General features: G+C 42.4%; 7 protein-coding genes across 11 annotated transcripts; all 7 read left to right on the forward strand.

The window, feature by feature from the left end:
• Positions 1 to 1885: 1885 nt before the first annotated feature.
• Positions 1886 to 2422, forward strand: RB195_024574 (uncharacterized protein; the record flags this gene model as incomplete). The annotated part of the gene is made up of 1 exon (XM_064212400.1): positions 1886 to 2422. The coding sequence occupies one exon, from the start codon at positions 1886 to 1888 to the stop codon at positions 2420 to 2422; it is 537 nt and encodes a 178-aa protein (XP_064068281.1).
• A 61-nt stretch (positions 2423 to 2483) lies between these two features.
• RB195_024575 (uncharacterized protein) lies at positions 2484 to 5954 on the forward strand (the record flags this gene model as incomplete). Its single annotated transcript, XM_064212401.1, has 3 exons — positions 2484 to 2575; positions 3938 to 4036; positions 4322 to 5954. The coding sequence occupies 3 exons, from the start codon at positions 2484 to 2486 to the stop codon at positions 5952 to 5954; spliced, it is 1824 nt and encodes a 607-aa protein (XP_064068282.1).
• RB195_024576 (uncharacterized protein) lies at positions 3380 to 5954 on the forward strand (the record flags this gene model as incomplete). Its single annotated transcript, XM_064212402.1, has 6 exons — positions 3380 to 3481; positions 3550 to 3583; positions 3664 to 3747; positions 3802 to 3869; positions 3938 to 4036; positions 5502 to 5954. 6 exons carry the CDS (start codon positions 3380 to 3382, stop codon positions 5952 to 5954), a joined length of 840 nt encoding a protein of 279 aa, XP_064068283.1.
• Positions 5955 to 6199: 245 nt separating this feature from the next.
• RB195_024577 (uncharacterized protein) lies at positions 6200 to 6775 on the forward strand (the record flags this gene model as incomplete). 2 transcript variants are annotated; one of them, XM_064212403.1, is made up of 1 exon in its annotated part: positions 6200 to 6775. In XM_064212403.1, the coding sequence occupies one exon, from the start codon at positions 6200 to 6202 to the stop codon at positions 6773 to 6775; it is 576 nt and encodes a 191-aa protein (XP_064068284.1). The 2 variants fall into 2 exon arrangements, with proteins under 2 accessions (XP_064068284.1, XP_013304804.2); XM_013449350.2 differs by having other exon boundaries at positions 6293 to 6775.
• A 364-nt stretch (positions 6776 to 7139) lies between these two features.
• Positions 7140 to 8000, forward strand: RB195_024578 (uncharacterized protein; the record flags this gene model as incomplete). Of its 2 annotated transcripts, none has more annotated exons than XM_064212405.1 (1): positions 7140 to 8000. In XM_064212405.1, one exon carries the CDS (start codon positions 7140 to 7142, stop codon positions 7998 to 8000), a length of 861 nt encoding a protein of 286 aa, XP_064068285.1. The 2 variants fall into 2 exon arrangements, with proteins under 2 accessions (XP_064068285.1, XP_064068286.1); XM_064212404.1 differs by having other exon boundaries at positions 7251 to 8000.
• A 360-nt stretch (positions 8001 to 8360) lies between these two features.
• Positions 8361 to 17729, forward strand: RB195_024579 (uncharacterized protein; the record flags this gene model as incomplete). Of its 3 annotated transcripts, XM_064212408.1 has the most annotated exons (7): positions 8907 to 10160; positions 11975 to 12944; positions 13275 to 13316; positions 13397 to 13441; positions 13536 to 13603; positions 13672 to 13722; positions 17706 to 17729. In XM_064212408.1, the coding sequence occupies 7 exons, from the start codon at positions 8907 to 8909 to the stop codon at positions 17727 to 17729; spliced, it is 2454 nt and encodes an 817-aa protein (XP_064068288.1). The 3 variants fall into 3 exon arrangements, with proteins under 3 accessions (XP_064068287.1, XP_064068288.1, XP_064068289.1); XM_064212407.1 differs by lacking the exons at positions 8907 to 10160; positions 13275 to 13316; positions 13397 to 13441; ... (1 more) ...; positions 13672 to 13722; positions 17706 to 17729 and adding an exon at positions 13031 to 13121 and having other exon boundaries at positions 11987 to 12876; XM_064212406.1 differs by lacking the exons at positions 11975 to 12944; positions 13275 to 13316; positions 13397 to 13441; ... (1 more) ...; positions 13672 to 13722; positions 17706 to 17729 and having other exon boundaries at positions 8361 to 10517.
• On the forward strand, positions 13432 to 17862 carry RB195_024580 (uncharacterized protein; the record flags this gene model as incomplete). Its single annotated transcript, XM_064212409.1, has 3 exons — positions 13432 to 13493; positions 13672 to 13722; positions 17706 to 17862. 3 exons carry the CDS (start codon positions 13432 to 13434, stop codon positions 17860 to 17862), a joined length of 270 nt encoding a protein of 89 aa, XP_064068290.1.
• Between the last annotated feature and the right edge of the window lie 266 nt (positions 17863 to 18128).

Genomic DNA, 18128 nt, shown 5'->3' on the forward strand with positions numbered 1-18128 from the left:
CTCGAAGACCCAACGTAGTGGATGGCCCAGAGAAGATCCCTTTCTGTTTACCTTGTATATCTGATGATATGAGCAGAGCGGTACCGGGCTGTCTACGAAAAGCGGGTCTACAGAATGACGTGAGGGTTGTGGAAATACCTCCAGCAAACCTCGAGGGTCGGGTAATCGTGCGTATGATCGACTCTGCACAACTCCCAGCTGTGTGGTTTGCCCGTGTGGCAGAGGGTGATTGCATGGTCTCAGGAGTAGTGTATCGTATCACGTGTAGGTTGTGTGGTGAGGATTATATAGGGGAAACGGGACGTCCACTGTGTATTAGGAGCATCTAGATGGACTCGCGAAATCTAAAACCTTCACCCCACTTGGAGCACACCGTAGAATATGTCATCCAAACTCTGAATTAGAGGTAGAAGTTCGTATATTATCCTACGAGTCCGAAATCACAGCACGCAGAACGCTAGAGGCCTTTTGGATAACCGCAAAAAGTCCAAAAATGAACAAGAAGGATGAGTGCATTGCGATCACAAACGAGTTATCCGCATATCAAGACCTATGCGGGTTTTGATCTACGGGGCGGGCCGTGAGGTCCCTATATAAAACCCTTGTGACTCGTAGTTGTGGTACGTGGTGGTCTGTTGCGTTACCAAGTTTAGCTAGTGAGGTGAGCACTAGCCAATGTGTTGCTGTTTGAGTTTGCCTACCTTTTGGATGCTTTCTGTAAGGTGATGAGGTGCTTGAGAGGATAAATCACTAATGGCCTTGATTTTTCCAGGCTCTGAAGAAGGCGATAACGCCGAAACGCTAGCCGTTGTTTAATAAAGATCGATACCAATCTTGGCTACAGCTCAAGGAAATCAATTTAAAAACTACGTTTCAACATATTCAACGTTTCAATGAAATAATTTCTGGGAATTATTTCATTCTAATGTGCAGTCGCGAAACTTTTTTGAGCTCCACAAGTTTAATTACTTGGTGAAAGCTCTTAAAAGGAAAGCCTCAGAGTCAGTAAGGAAATTCCAAGTCACGAAAGAAAACTACATGAAAGCCCTCAAACTCCTAAAAAAACAAGCATGGGAACTCCGAGGAGCTCGTGTTCAGACCAATTGTTCGAATGGACAATTGCTCTCCTCGGTCACCCGCTGTACGTGATCAACGTAGACTGTTCGAACAAGTTCAAGTAATATTAACGCAGTTAACACAAAAAGGCGAAAATGTGAATAGCCAATGACTGATAAGACGAATATCGTCAAAATTCCCTAATCATGTTCAGCGCAAAATCCTCGTTTAAAAGCAAGCGACCGTGGTGAACAATCCTCTCAGTATGGAAAATCTTTTTCAGTTTCTAGAGGGGGTCATTTCCAATAAAGAAATCTATACTGGGAAAGAACGTTCGTCAAATACACCCAACGTTGATAAAAGATTAAGACAAACAATAAACCTACAAGTACTTTCCTGCATGTACTGCGGAAGCGCTTACAAGTTATTCGACTGTGACAACCTTAAAACGCCTCAGGAAAGATCTTAATATCTCCGGGACCACAAGTTATGCTTAATATCACAACTCACTACAACAGAATGCAAAAAAAAAACCATGTTTCAAGTGTCGGAAGCGGCACCTTACTTCCTGCTACTTCCAGTCGGTTGCGAAAAGGTTAAGTTCTCCACTTCTTTCAAAAAATGAGCATGACAATAGAGACAAGGTTAAAGCACTTCCAATCAAGAAGAAAGAACCCAGAGCGTTTAAACCAACAGCGAAGGTGAATCTTCTTAGCCAAGAATCATGCCCTAGTTCACCAGAGGAAAAAAAACAATTTCGAAAATCCAATAAGGAAAATATCTGGAGAATGAGCAAACTACCTTTCTGCCTACGGGAATAACGACATTGATGGACCCTATCACAAAAGAAATGAAGAAAGTCCCTGTTCTTTTGGACACGGGCGCTGAAATTTTTTTTATCGACACAGCAGTTGTTGAGGAATTGCATCTTCCTACAGTAAAATCACGCCTTCATACTCTCGGCTTTGATGAGATACAGGAAACAAGCTCCCGCAAGGTCCCATTTGAAGCATGGGACGCGGGAGGCCATCCACTCTCCCTAATCTTGTTTACACACGACATTTTAACTAAGCCATTCGTAACTGCTCCAGTTTGTATGGAAGATGTTGACCTCATTCGCCAGGAAAGCTTGCCATTTAATCTCAGATCCGACAGCTCAATCGTAAAACCGTCCATTCTTCTCGCTTGTGATCAATTATGGACACTGATGAAGAATGATGAGCCACACGTACAGCTTCCATCTGGATTACGTTTAGTTCCAACATGCCTTGGATATCTACTAACGGGACAGGTTAAAACATCAATACAAGTAGAGCAACATCACAAGTATCCAACGTCCATTATATTCCTCACCAAGCAGTACTAACGTGAAATAAGACAACAACTAAGCTTAGAATAGTTTACGATGCGTCTGCTCACTACAAAGGATGTCCATCGTTAAACGACGTTCTCCATCGTGTTCCGGTAATCTTACCACAACTGTTTGGGGTACTCCTTCGATTCAGGATTGGAGGAATAGGTATAATTTCAGATGTGGAAAAAGCAGTTTTACAAGTTCGCCTCCATGAAAAAGACCGCGACTACACAAGATGTTTGCGGTTACGTAACCACAAGTTACCACTCACGTCAAATAACATTCAAGTTCTCCGATTCACCAGAGTAACCTTCGGTTTAATAACATCTCCATTCCTTCTAGCTGTAACTACTGATTTTCATTTCTACCAATACAAGAAGGACGATCAGCTAGTAACAGACATCAAGGACAACTTATATGTTGACAACCTCATTTCGACTGCGGATTCGTTGGATAATTCACTATATATCTACTCGCGAACAAAACAAGTGTTTAACGAGTCAAATAAGAATCTTCGTGAATTCGTATCAAACTATATGAAACTAATGTCGAAAATCTCGCCCAAGGATAAATCAGCGAACACATTACCGAAAGTGCTGGGCATTACATGGAATCCAAGACCCGATCATTTCGAAAATTCATGCCAACCAAAATTTCCAACGAATCTCACAAAATGAATGTTGACAAATACGATAGCATCCATATATGGGATGGCTGATGCCACTGCTACATAAGGCAAAGGTTTTTCTCAGAGTTGTTTGGAAGGAGGGGTATGAATGGGACACAACTTTTTCACAACTTCACAGGGAATCGTGGATGCGAATCTGCTCCGAAATGAAGGCTTCACAAAAGACAGTGCTTCGAATACGAATACGTCTATGTTTTTTTTTTTCGGATTCTAAGATTGTACTTAGTCGAATGAAACGTCGACCATTAAATAGTGTAAGAATCAGGATCTTTCATAGATTAATGGAAATCGGAAAACTTACGCAGCACATACAAGCTATGTGGTTTCATGTCCTCTTCAGCAACATCGCCACTCAATACAATGCGGGAGACTGTGCAACGCGAGTTCTACCCAGACGGAACTAACTGATCACTTTTGGTGAACAGGGCCATCTATTCTCCGCGATCTTCAGAGTGTAACTCTACTACTATCAATAATACAGTACGGTCAGAAATGATTTTCATATCACTTGTTGTTTTGGCTGTTTCACATAACAGTAGCTGATCTCATTCTGATATCGTTCCAGATATTGAAGCGCAGACATTCCACCCGGCGAGGGAAATGTATAAAGGTCATCGAAGGAAGCAGTCGGGGGACTTCGCCTACATCAGTATCAGCTCCGGTCATCGAGGATATCAATAGCTCCTTGCTCAATACCTTCAAGACCTGCTTCTACGTCTGGTTACTCAATATCTGCGGTTCAATAGCAGGATCGCCTCAGTCTTAGATTTCGTCAGTAATTCTATTCTCTTTTCTGCATCATCTCTGTAATTATTGTATTTACAATAAATCTATTGAAGATTAATTCCTTCATTGTTCAATACCGCATGGCAGTTCGTAAGGAACTTAAGGCGAGTAATTACCCACATTTGGTGCATCGGCATCAACATCGGATTCAGGTCGGTTTACAATACCCTCATTTATCTCCCTAATTATTCTTGGTGATTGCAATTGTCTTCGTGACGATCTTTTGTGAATCTTCCCAAAATACCATCAATTCCTCCATTTCTTCGTATAATCAATATACAATATCGTCGATCTTTCCACTTCGCGCTCATTATGTCTGCACAACTAAGTATTCAAAAGCGTCTTCTAACGACTTTTACTAATAAGCTTGAACATATAGTCACTAAACTAAGAGAGGAAAGGCTTGAGCAAATTCCTCTAGATCCCACTGCTTCTAGGGCACTAAACCAGCATTATGCGAGTAGGCTAGAGGAAGGTACCAGCGCTATTAACTCAGCAATTTCGAAGGTGGAAAAAACACTCAATGACTTCACGTCACTTATCGATAGGCTTGAACAGCCATTGAGCAAGGAACAAGAAGACTATGAAATGTATTCTTGCAAATCTGAAACAGCTCTATCCAATGCATTCGACCTCATCGTCTTGCTGCAGGCGAGACTTCAGGCAATAAACTCATGTACTAATGTACTAATACTAATGTCTCATGCATCTCCTTCATATTCAAGCGCCGTAAATGATGTAATCGATAACTCCGCGCCGATGACTCAGCTACAGACCAAAAGGTTAGAGCTGCCCCCGCTGCCAATACCGTCCTTTGGGGGAAACATATGGGAATGGGAAAATTTTTGGGAAATTTTTAACAACAATATTCATTCCCGAGGATTACCAGAAATGGTGAAATACAATTGTCTTTTAAATGCATTAAAGGGTGAAGCCCGTGAGTGCATTAAGAAGTTCCAATTCACGAAGGACAATTACGCTAAAGCAATTGAATTTCTTTTATCCAAATACAATAACAGGGAGATTCTCATCAACAACTTAATTGAGCAGCTGGATGCGTGCGCATTACGCAGCCCTTCAGTGAAGGACCAGCGCTCTCTCCCGGAACAGAAACAAGTTATAATAACGCAATTAGCAGAAAAAGGGGAACAAGTCAATAGTCATTGGCTCATCAAAAAAGTATTAGCCAAATTTCCAGATTCTGTCAAACGACGAGTAATTTCGAAAAAGCAAAGCAGCGAGGCAAACAATCCGTTTACAGTGGAAACTCTTTTCAAATACATAGACGAGATACTATCAACGGAAGAGATGTTTCTATTGTTCTCGGAAAAAAGGGCTTCCCCAGCGCAAAAATCGACCAAGCCTAGAGTTGTTAATTCACTAACACCCATCTGCATGTATTGCAGAGGAAGTCATACCTCCTTTTCATGTACAAAGTATGCAACTCCACAAGAACGTTCTCTGTACTTAAAACAACACCAGTTGTGTATGATTTGCGCATCTACGAAGCACATCACAATTGAGTGTAAGGGTCGCCTCTGTTTCAATTGCAAAGGCGCACACCATTCATCATGCTTCTTCAAACCTAAAGGCTATTCTAATCCCTCTCACTCTCAGCAAAGACCAGTGGTTAAGCGAAATGCACAACCAATAGCAAAGCCACATCAGAAAAGTACGGCTAAACCAAGTAAAGCCGCCGTAACTACTATTCAATCCAACACAAGATCTGGGGTAGACAATATGACAGAAGAAGAGAATGATCCAACAAAAACTATTTTCAATACTCAAGTCTCCGACCGTCCATACCTACTTACTGGCGAAATCACCGTTATGGACATCGAGACAAGGGCCAAATCAAAAGTGGATGTCTTGCTCGATACCGGGGCTGAAACATCGTTTATCGACAGCTCACTCGCGAAGAGGTTACACCTACCCATTTTTGAGCAAAAAACTGTTAGACTACGTACTTTTGGAGCGAAAGAAGCCAAGTGCGAAAAATGTGGGCTAGTTAAACTGGAAGGATGGGATGAAGAAGGAACGAAACATCTCCTCGATTTGTTAACATATTAACAACGTTTTAACTAGCTCCTTCTCACCAGTACAAGTATCAATAGAAGATCAGATGTTCATGTTCTCGCATGGTATTTCACCTCCAATAAGAAAAGACAAAAGGTTTGTCAAACCTTTCATCCTCCTTGGATGCGATAAACTATGGTCGTTTATGAGATGCGATAAACCAGCAATACCATTACCATCAGGACTATATGTACTGCCTACCAAATTAGGTCGCATTGGTATCAGGAGAAGCGAAACTAATGACGTCCCAATCGGTTCAACCAGTACCATCCCAAATGAGCCAATGTTCTCAAGATATTAATGAAAGCAATCAGTGGGATAGCTTTTGGTCAATGCATGAGACTCCAATGCATACAATAAGTGTCATAACATCAGCAGTAACCCAGGAAGAGAAGGAACAGTGGGAAGAATACTGGACCATGGACAGAGCAGGGACAGAAGAATTTGGCAATACTGAGAAAGACGCTAAAGCTGAAATAAATCAGAGAGTATGGCAGTCGTTCAATGCTAGAATTCAACAGCGAGATGATGGATATTACGTCCACCTCCCATGGAAAGAACAATATCCATATCTACCAGGCAATAAAGCGTTGGCCAAGAAACGCTTGGTCAATGTTTGGAATTCTTTACAGAAGGACACGAAAATACTGGACCAGTACGACAACTTCTTCCAAGATCAGTTACAACAAAACATAATCGAGGCAGTGGATGAAACAGCACCTCCTCAAGGAAATCAAGTGCACTACATTCCCCATCAACCAGTATTTACTCCACACAAAACGACGGGTAGTGTTCGACGCGTCCGCACACTATAAAGGGTGTCCTTCCTTGAATGATGTGCTATATAGAGGGCCAGTAATTCTACTTTCATTATACGGCATACTACTTCGATTCAGGATTGGAAGAATAGCGGTAATATTAGATGTCGAAAAAGCGTTTCTACAGGTGCGGTTGCAAGAAGTAGATCGCGATGCAACCCGATGCCTCTGGCTCCGAGATCACACCTTGCCTCCGACAACTGACAATATTCGAACTTTTAGATTTACAAGAGTCACCTTCGGAATCAAGTCATCACCATTTTTGTTAGCGAGTACGACATACTACCACCTTGACAACCACATCAAGGAAAAGAAGCTTTCTCAAGAAATGAAGAAAAATCTCTATGTGGACAATTTAATCATGACGACCGACACACTGGAAGAGGCAGCCAATATTTACGTTAAATCAAAGCAACTCTTTCAAGAAATTCACACGAATTTACGGGAGTTCACCTCGAACAATTCTCGTTTAATGGAAACAAGTCAAGTCCACACAACAATTCCCAAAAGTACTGGGGATAATATGGGATGCAACAAGAGACACGATCCAAGTTTCTTGCATCGTTCCCACAAACCCCAAAGTTACAAAAAGAGTCGTAAAGAGATCAATAGCAGCAATATACGATCCCTTGGATGGTTGATCTCACTTCTGCATCCAACAAAATTATTCCTTCAAGATTTATGGAAGCAACAATATGACTGGGATACTCAGTTACCTAGAGAGAAAGAAGAAGAATGGCACAATATCATCAGCCTTATCTCTGGGTTTCAAAAGAACTTGTCTCGGTCGCCAGCACCGAAAGGATGCACAAGCCTCTTGGTGGCATTTGCCCACGCAAGTTCTAATACAATGGCATGTGATACTTGTGCCAGAACCATAAGGGGATATCTCCTTATGGCCAAATCAAAATTTCCCTCGATTCAGGCACATTATACAATGCCAAAAATGGAGCTCAATGCACTAACGCTAGCAATGCGATTAGCACACTCTGTGCTTTCGCAGTTAAAATCAGTGACCAATATTCAGGGAATCCAGGTATTCACTGATTCTGAGATTGTCCTGAAATGGCTACAAATCAAACCGGGAAAAGAGGTCGGCCAATTTATCCATAACCGACTTATGGAAGTACGAAAAATCGACAACAATATAACGGAACAAAATATTTCGGTTCCATATGGTTATGTGGCGTCGCATGAAAACCCAGCTGACTGCGAAACATGAAGTGTCTCTAAAGATGAATTTAGAACGCATTTCTGGTGGACAGGTCCATCATTTCTACAATTGCCACTGTCAAATTGGCCCCACGCGGATAAATCTTTCAGCCTAACGCCTGAAGAGGAGGGCGATGAATTAATCAGTTCCATAGATGGACAGCCTAAGAGAGTCCTGACGATCAGAGCGATAAACTCTAGTACACTACGCGATCAGGAATTGATAAAACCTGGGCATGTTCAGACATGGACTAAAGCAAGACGGGTACTTGCATACGCCTTCCGTTTTCTTCGAAAGGCAACAATAAAAGCCAATACCTACCGAGCAGGGCAGATAAAGATAAACCTTTTTGATGACTATCAATACCTAATGGAGTCAATACTCTTAACTGGAGTAGAATTGCAATTATCGAGTAAACTTCTCATCAAAAACCATCAAAAAACGAACGTTACCGATAACTTGATAAGATCACTAAGTTCTCTCAATATAGAAAGCGACAGGGAAGGTATACTACGTTGTCATGGAAGGCTAGAAAACGCAGAAATAGGGAATAATGCAAAATACCCTATTTTCATCCTACAGAAATCCTTCTTAGCGGAAGTCATAATCAGGGACATCAACCAAAAAGGTCACCCAGGTATAAATCACACCGTATCACTGGTCCGGCAACATTTCTGGATCCCGCAGCTACGCTCACAAGTCACTCGACTGATCCGAAAGTGCTTGCAGTGTCAGAAATTCAATAATCTTCCTTACCGTTACCCTACTCAAGGAAATTTACCCAAAGAAAGAGTAATCAGATCATTCCAGCATGTCGGGCTCGATTATTTCGGACTAATCGCAATAACTATATCAAATGGTCAAGCAAAATGCTATGGAGCCATAATTACGTGTATGGTTACCCGCTTAATACATATGGACGTTGTATCCGATCTCACCACGACCGCCTTCCTCAACATGCTCCGCCGCTTCTTTGCTAGAAGAGGAGTGCCTCGGTCTATTACAAGCGATAACGCTCCTACATTCGACTTGGGCAACACTATACTGCAAGAAAGCATCCAAGCTGCGCGAAATGATCCTAGCATCATAAGGGAATTGAGTAACAGAGAAATTGACTGGAAGCATATCACGCCATACGCTCCCTGGCAAGGAGGTTTTTATGAAAGGCTGATTAAAACGGTTAAACTCTCGCTATACAAGACTCTCGGTGGATCAAAAGTGTCGCTGGAGGAGCTCTCGACAATAGTGATTGAAAGCGAAGCACTACTCAATACACGACCACTTACGTACATTGCCAAGGACTTCAATAACGACCAAATTTCAAGGCCAATAGATTTCTTGCAAAGAGAGGTACAATTATCCTACCCGTTAGGATATTTTAGTTCCGACCTACAAGATCCGGACTATCTTCCTCCGCCAGAAGCCATCTCTGTCAATACTAAAAAGCAAGCAGTAATGACTTTAGAGACCTCATGCCAATTAACAGAAAACTTTTGGCAGATTTGGCGGACACAATATCTGACGGCTCTGCGAGAAAAACGCACTCTCGAAGTGACTCACAAGAAGGGATGTTCACGAATCCCCAAAGAAGGAACTCTGGTACTCATATACGATTCCCTGCAACCACGCCACTTGTGGAAGCTGGAAATGGTAGACAATATACCACTCAATAGTGAAGGGAAAATACGCGAAGTAGTCGTGCGGTTGCCAGCTCAGCGTCTAATTAAACGACCCGTGAATCTTCTCGTACCTCTAGAGCTTGAGGATACGGAAAATTATAGAGAAGAAAACTTGAATAGGTCTGAATCAGAACCAAAAGAATCCCAAGACGATAATAGCACTGATGGTGAAGCCGCGATGGAACCTGATGAACGGCCCAACAAAACGTACAACCTTAGACCACGCCAAAAAATCAATTACAACGAAGGCACGGAGAATGTAGAAGGTACCGCTAACACCAATAACATCGTCAATGCTTCTACTTTACTTCAAATCTCCGTACTTCTCTTACTTGGGATGACAGCAACAGCCACCATAAATGAACCAGCAATACGTTCCCTTCAATGCATTCAAGGTGGTGTGCATCTAAAATCATCAGGTGGTATACCCTATGAAATTTGTGCAGACGAATACTGCGTTCAAATTGATAACCCCAAGGTCAATGAGAATGTCAGTTTTCCGCCACACATAGTCTTACACGAGCATCGGGTACAATGGAAGTTCGGTGAAGAACTGAATACCATTGAAACCGTATGCCCACCATCACCATTTTGTCAGGCAATAACTTGCACTTTTTGTTCCGCCAATATCTTCAATCCAGAATGTTGGCCAACGGGTGCAATATTAGTAACAGCAACCCTATTGTATTTCATCATAACAGGGTGCAACGTACTTTTGTACGTTCCCCTCGTGGTCGGCAAACCAATACGAATAATGATGAACGTCATTTGCCATACTCAAACTAGTGTTTCAATCTTGCCGGAGCATAAAAAGACGCCGAGGTTCTGCACAAGTTGGTCGACATAGACTGTTTGCGGAAATTATAGCAATATCGTGATGGTCATCATACCGAGTGCACAGCAGTGCCAACACATCGACGTCTTCACACATCGGTCCACCATCTGCACAAATAATGGTTTGGAACGGTGTCATGTTCAGCTTACAGGAGGTCTTTGAAATTAACCCCTTCAAACGTGAAGCCTGTCTCCGAATAACCCAAAATAACACTTCAGTGCAGGAAATCCGCCTCCGATGGAAATCCCTGCTGCTAAATTGCGAGTCAGAGACGGACTTGTTTACTCGAGATACAGTGCACAAAGTTGTGGATAGCAAACGTTGTCCCCATAGCGGTTCCTGTGTAGGAGGAAAATGCGGAGCAATCAATTCTTCAAGCATCATCCCCGAACTTACAGAAGGAAATCAATATCCCGGCAATACCGCATGTGTAGAATCTTGTGGAGGTCCAGTTTACTATCCAATACCAATTCCTTTACTCAATACCAAATTTATCTCAGACAGTGTACACACGGCGGTGTGGAAAACTAATGCAATACCAGCTCTACGATGCACGAATAAAAGCAATGCGCAAAAATTAGAGTGCCAAGTAATTGAGGATTGTACATGCTTGCCAGCTGAAACCAAAGCCAACTGTAAGTGTAAGAACTTTCCAATCGGTCGGTGGTTCAATAACGTCAAGAACCAATTACCCGCTGTATTTCCTTCACTATCGTTTCGGCAGCACCCTACTTACAAGGTACAAGCACTCATACAAAATATGGTAACAACCGAGATAATAATGAGCTTTCAAGATACTATAGATCCCGTGATTTTGGTGGACGAAGCAATTTGTAAGCTCACAATAAGCAATCTAAGAGGTTGTTACAGCTGTGCAAAGGGCGCCGCAACAATGGCTACATGCATCTCAACACATGACAATATCCAAGCTGAAGTTAGATGCGATGAAGGAAGTTTTACAATCCCCTGCAATACGACGGGTGTCCCATCAGAACTAAAATTCAGTGTCTCGAAAGCTAGAATAAACCTCGTTTGTGCCGTTTCTTGTGGACAAGTAGTAACTTCAGTGGAAATAGGCGGAATTCTAAAATTCACAGCATCAGCCCAAGGGATAGTGGAGCAGTGGTTACAGGGAGAATCAATATCGTACTCAGAATTCCAATTGCCAGATTTCGCTCATATAGGCGCAGTATTTTTGCAATGGTACAAAACGCTGAGAGTTACAATAATTGGACTTCTCTTGCTTGTAGGAATCACCTATACCCTTTTGTCCACTTGCGATTGTGTTGGATAATCTCGGGTAGCGTTAGAATTATCGTACGGCTATAAGATCGTTTGGTTCGCATGCTCAAAGGCAGTTGCTCCATCACACAATAAAAGGCAATAAAGAAAGGAGAACAGACGTAAATTCTCCATTTGTACATATTTTTTTCCCTTTTTACGATTTCTGACCATATCGCTTCTCTTAGGAGGACGACACAATGCCATCTGAAAACTACAACTCCCAATTCGACCGCCTGTCAAGAATTCAGGAGACGAAAGACTTGGAAGAAGCAATAGGAGCAGCAATAGCTACAATACAAGCTCAAGTAAAAGTACCAGTGGCTCTCGACAAAGAGTGGAAGCATTTCGAAATCCAGCAAATTTGTTCGGAGACGGGAGGATGGGAGCAGATCACTCCCATCAATCGTTTTCTGAGGACTGCGTCTGTCACCAGAGAAAAACTGCTAGCAGCAACTCATCAATATCTGGTTCTGGATTCAATACTTCGAATCAAGTCGAAAGGCTCCAAAGCCTCGCCGGTACTCGACATAAAATCCGAGAATATCCGAAGGACTGTAGAAAAGGCACTCAAGAACCTGGATAACAATATATCCGACATAGAATGCGACTTGGTACTTGCAGAACGGACAGTCAGTACGGAAAAGGGAGGTCTAGTCGGTATCAAGAACCAGCTTGCGCGAATCGAGCAGAGACTCATAGCTATGACTCCAAATCTGCAGCGTTTGGAACATTCACCACCCCTAGCTCCAATAGAAGGCACCTCAAAGGGGGACGATGCTCCAGGTACAAGCCAAGAAGGACCGGCGAGACTGACGGAGAAAGAGATAGATGACGATGAATACCCTGCCCTTCTGTGCGCTGAAACTGTAAAAGTCCAAGAATCGACCAATACGGACAAGTCAATAGTGATGGAACCAGAAACTAGCACAGGAAGAAAGGGCCCAGTTATGGAAAAGAACAATAAAACCGAACCGATAACGGCAGGAACAAGCAGCAGCTCCATAAAGACAAAAAAGAAGCATCTTCACGTCGAAAATACTCAAGATCAAGCCATACAGGCACTGGAGAAGGATCTCGACGACTTAAGGTTTGGGTTCGGCTACCTGTCCCGTAGAAAGTTAGGAGAACCTCTTGACGGGCCTCCAGATGGTCGTTGTACGTTCTGTGATGAATATGGACATCATTTTTCCGACTCCTGCCTAAGGATAACAGAAGGAGAAGAGCGGTGGAGATTTATAAAGAGAAATAGGCTATGCCAATTTTGCCTCTCTAACTGTAATCCGAACAGAAGGTGCAGGAATGAACTCAAGCCTTGTTGGTATTGCTCAATAGTGAGGCCCACAATACTCAACTTTTTGATCCCACTCGATGGAGGCCAACACCGAGCATTATGCCCTGTTCCGGATTCAAGAATGAAGATATCGGAGCGAATCCAAGACATGGAACAAGAAATTGCCCGTGCAAAAAAGACTCCTCGTCAATAAGGCCCTGGGAGTGTAGCTCTGCTACTATCAATAATACAGTACGGTCAGAAATGATTTTCATATCACTTGTTGTTTTGGCTGTTTCACATAACAGTAGCTGATCTCATTCTGATATCGTTCCAGATATTGAAGCGCAGACATTCCACCCGGCGAGGGAAATGTATAAAGGTCATCGAAGGAAGCAGTCGGGGGGACTTCGCCTACATCAGTATCAGCTCCGGTCATCGAGGATATCAATAGCTCCTTGCTCAATACCTTCAAGACCTGCTTCTACGTCTGGTTACTCAATATCTGCGGTTCAATAGCAGGATCGCCTCAGTCTTAGACTTCGTCAGTAATTCTATTCTCTTTTCTGCATCATCTCTGTAATTATTGTATTTACAATAAATCTATTGAAGATTAATTCCTTCATTGTTCAATACCGCGTGGCAGTTCGTAAGGAACTTAAGGTGAGTAATTACCCACACAGAGACTTGTCCTTTCATGTTCCAAGTGTTCATAACATTAGCTCGGAAACAGAAGTTTTGAAAGCAACTGCCCATGAGAAGAAATCAAAAACAACGGCACCATCCGATGACCATAGGCTTTTCCTGACGAAGAACAACGATTCGAACATCAATAAAACGGAGCTTTTCTCTTCTCTATTCACTTCAAAACATTAAGCGAATTGTAGCGCTTGTCATATGCTACATCAGAACGCTAGTATGTCGAGTAAAAGCAAGATGAAACTGTTCAATCAAGCTCTCTCCTCTTCGAGTAACTGTGGATAGCCATTTCCAAAGCTGAGAAAATGCAACTAAAGCTTAACCAGCAATCGACAGTTACTCCAGCCATTCTCCAATCCTTGAAACATCTGAACATCAAACCCAATTCAAACGACTTGTTTTGATGTTTTGGACGTTTGGACAAAAGTGATCTAGACGAAGAGTCTAAAAATCCATTAATAGTTCTACAAAGTTCCTGGCTTGCGGAAGCCATAATTCGCGACTGTCACAATAATGGACATCAAGAGATAGGCCACACTCTATCAATAGTGCGACAATCTTTCTGGATTCCCAAACTACTAACTAACTAAGTAACGCGATCTATTCGGCACTGCATACCATGCCAAAAGTTCAACAATGTGCCCTACAAGTATCCCGAACAAAGTGATTTGCCAGAGCAAAGGGTGTTTCCTACGGGTTTGAACACGTAGAATTGGACTATTTTGGGCCACTATTCATCCTTCATTGCGATGATACAGAAGTGCTATGGATGTCTAATAACATGCATGGCAACAAGACTCATACACCTCGATATCGTTTCCGACCTCTCCACTACAGCTTTTCTCATGACGTTACGCCGCTTTTTTGCACGACGCGGTCTATTCAAGTCTATAACAAGTTTCAACGCTCTCACATTCACATTAAGAGAAACTATTCTTAACGAATGTCTCCATGCAATCCAGAATGATACTGCAGTGGAATAAGCGATAACGAACCGTGAAATCCAATGGAAACACATTACACGTTTCCACATGGCAAGGGGGTTTCCATGAGAGACCGATCAAATCAGTAAAACACCCTCTTTACAAGTCAGTGGGCCAAACAAAAGTAACCTTTGAACATTCGTCAACATTGGTAATTGAGACAGAGGGGCTTCTCAATACGAGACCGTTCTAATATGTAGGATCACAATCGTCATTTGAACAACTATTACGTCCTATTGACTTCGTCCAGAAAGAATTCGAAGTTCCTTATCCGTTGGGTGAAACTACCAATGATGAAGATGACCCATCCTATTTTCCATTCTAGCGAACAAGTCTCCGTCAGAACTAAGCAGCAAGCTATACAAGCTTTACAAACATCATGCAAGTTAACTGAGAAGTTCTGGCAAATCTGGAGATCTCAGTATTTGCTTGCTTTGGAAAACATCAACTAGAGGTGAGAAGAAACAAGAGCTTGCGTCATCTTCCCAGAAAAGAAGACATTGTGCTTATTAGTGAACCAGTGCAACCTCGACGCTCATGGAAGACAGGAAGAGTGGAGGATCTAGTAATGAGCCCAGAAGGGGTTGTCCGCAATTGTCGTGTTACCATCTTATCGCCAAATACGTCGACCTGTAAATCTCCTAATTCCGCTTGAACTAGACTATGCAAACCAAGACGGAAGTGAACCTCCAAAACAGGCAAAACAGCGGCAGCTACATGTTCCACCATCCGGTATAGTTAGAGGACTTATCAATTCCAAAAATCTCCCTGAACAAGTAGAAAATGTCAATCGGGAGTCAAGTCGATATAATCTTCGACCTAAGAAACAGGTAGAGTACAAGGAAATGCTACCAACTGTTCCCATAATAGCATCTACTTTGATTCTAAGCATTCTGCTACTTCTGGCAACTGTGCACGGATGTTCAGGCCAAGAAAACACTTTGAAGCACCTCTCAATTGCCAGCCGAATAGGTTGCATAGGTGGGGCGTCGAAGTTATTTTGCCTCCACACATACCGTACCAGGTATGCGCCGAAAAATTTTGTAAAACCTATGAAGATCAGCAAGAAAACGAGAGAGTGCAATTCCCTCCACAAGTTTTACTACATGATCATCAAGTGAAGTAGAAATTCACGAAAAACGAAACGACCACAATTGTTGAAACAATTTGTCCGGCTGCAGCCTTTTGCGAAAATATCGACTGCGTGTTCTGCTCCGCTGCAATATTCAACCCAGAGTGCTGGCCACTTAAAGCTATCTTAGCTGCCACAATTTTCCTCTATCTCATCTTCACTGGATGTTACGTTTTTCCATATGTACCTATCGCACTCCGCATACCGGTACGTGTTCCTGCAAGTTTTATCCGCCGTTGTGTAGAAACCCTGATCACTGGTATTGCCCAAAGGGCAACCCGCAGAAGGGGAGTTCGCGAGCTTAAAGTTGATCTAATCGAACTCTTGGCTATACTAAATATGTGCATTCTGGTTATGGAAGGGAATAACGGCGGTCAACAAGTAAACTTATTCTCTCACGTATCGACCATTTGCTCACATTCCAATGAAGAAGAAATCTGCAAGATTCGACTTTTGGAGAAGCTGAAAATTAATCCATTCAGAAGCCAAGCTTGTTTTGAGTTACATCGTAATTCAACTTCACTGCATAAAATACCCATTCAATGGAAGTCGCTCACTTTGATTTGCAAACCTGAAACAGAAGCGTTCACGCGCGTTACTGAATGCAATATAACTGGCAGCAAACGCTGCCCTTATACGGGCTAGTGTAAGGGTGGAAAGTGCGCCGACGTAAACAGCACCAGTTTGTTACCAGAATTAAATCGTGGAAAGAAGTATCCTGGGATTACGGCATAGGTAGAGTCCTGCAGAGGACTTGGATGTTACTGCTTTTATTGGAGCTCTGGATGCCTGTTTTACCGAATTTATTTAACTCCTACGACTCCACAGGTGTACGAAATCTTCCACTGCAATCAGTGGAGAGGAGCAGCAAAAGTAAAAATCACGCATTTCGATGCCGTACAAGGGACAGTCCAATCCTATGCACATATGCAGCCGAACATCCCAATCTCATGGAATTTTTTCACATTCACTTTAAGCTCCATAACAGTTCCTCCAATTCCTTTTCTAAATACGCCATTCATCTCGGATGGGAAGAGAGAAAAGGGACTAGTTCAAGCAACGATTACAAGTATGACTAAAGCTGAAATGATACTCAACATACAAGAAAGCTCTCAAAACTAACATCATTGTAGACGATGCCATCTGCACTGTAGAAATGGCTATTCTGCGGGGATGCTATCGATGTCTAAAGGGAGCACAAGCACAAATAAGTTGCACTTCCAGAAAACCGACTCAAGCCGAAATAATATGTCCTACAACAAGTTTCACGGTACCTTGTAATTGACAAGGAAAAATCTCAAAACTACAATATAGTTGCAGTTATGCAAGAATTATACAGAAACGCACTGTTTCACGTGGATTGATAGTCACAAGTTTTGAGAGTAACGGTATTCTCAAGTTCATAAACACTGTGAAATCTGTGATAAAGAATTGGATAAAAGGTACCTCAAACGACTATGCACGCAGTGGCCGACATTGAGAAAATTGCGAATGTTTTTCTTCAAACACAAAACAAAACACTCACAATCTCTCTAATCATCCTAGTCGGACTGCTAGCTCTAACCTATTTTTATCTGTCTACTTGCTGCATAGGAGGTGCAAAGGCTTTACTCACAATTACAATGCGACTGGTACGAAAATGTTGCCGCATATTATTAAGTGCCTTATGTTGTTTTCGGAACAAATTTATTTGTAAAACAAACACCAGATTTCTCTAAGCTCTTTCATTCCAAAAAGGACATCTCAAGCTGCCAAAAAGTCTATCTCTGTACATATCAAGTAGTCCCAAAAGCACTATCGGCTTTATCGTTCCTTATAACTGTACTTTTCAGCATCATGGTCAAAGACATGGTTGACGATCTCGCGAACGTCTCAGTATTCGTGAATGGAAAAGAAGCAACGGCAAGCCATCTCGAGAATAACCTTACGCTGACGCTAGATGGCCAGAGTAGACAAGTTGATACGGCGGCAACAATTTGGGTGGAATGAACACATCTGAAAGGAGATCCGTCGCTCACCTTAGGAACACCAAAAGAACAAGTTGTTACCCAAAATCGGATACTTCGAGCCGCAAGTGTGGCGAAAGAGAAGATCGTACGACTAACTTCAATCTATTTGTTGACAAGTAAATGGTATGAAAGACATGTTGATCTAACCCGACGATTGTAATGGAATCAAGCTCAGCGTAGAAGTACAAGAACTGATGAAATCTTGCATATGGCCAAAGAAGCAACAAAAAGCCTTGGTCTTCTTAT

Source organism: Necator americanus, chromosome X (genome assembly GCF_031761385.1).
Source record: "Necator americanus strain Aroian chromosome X, whole genome shotgun sequence".
Classification (NCBI taxonomy): domain Eukaryota; kingdom Metazoa; phylum Nematoda; class Chromadorea; order Rhabditida; family Ancylostomatidae; genus Necator; species Necator americanus.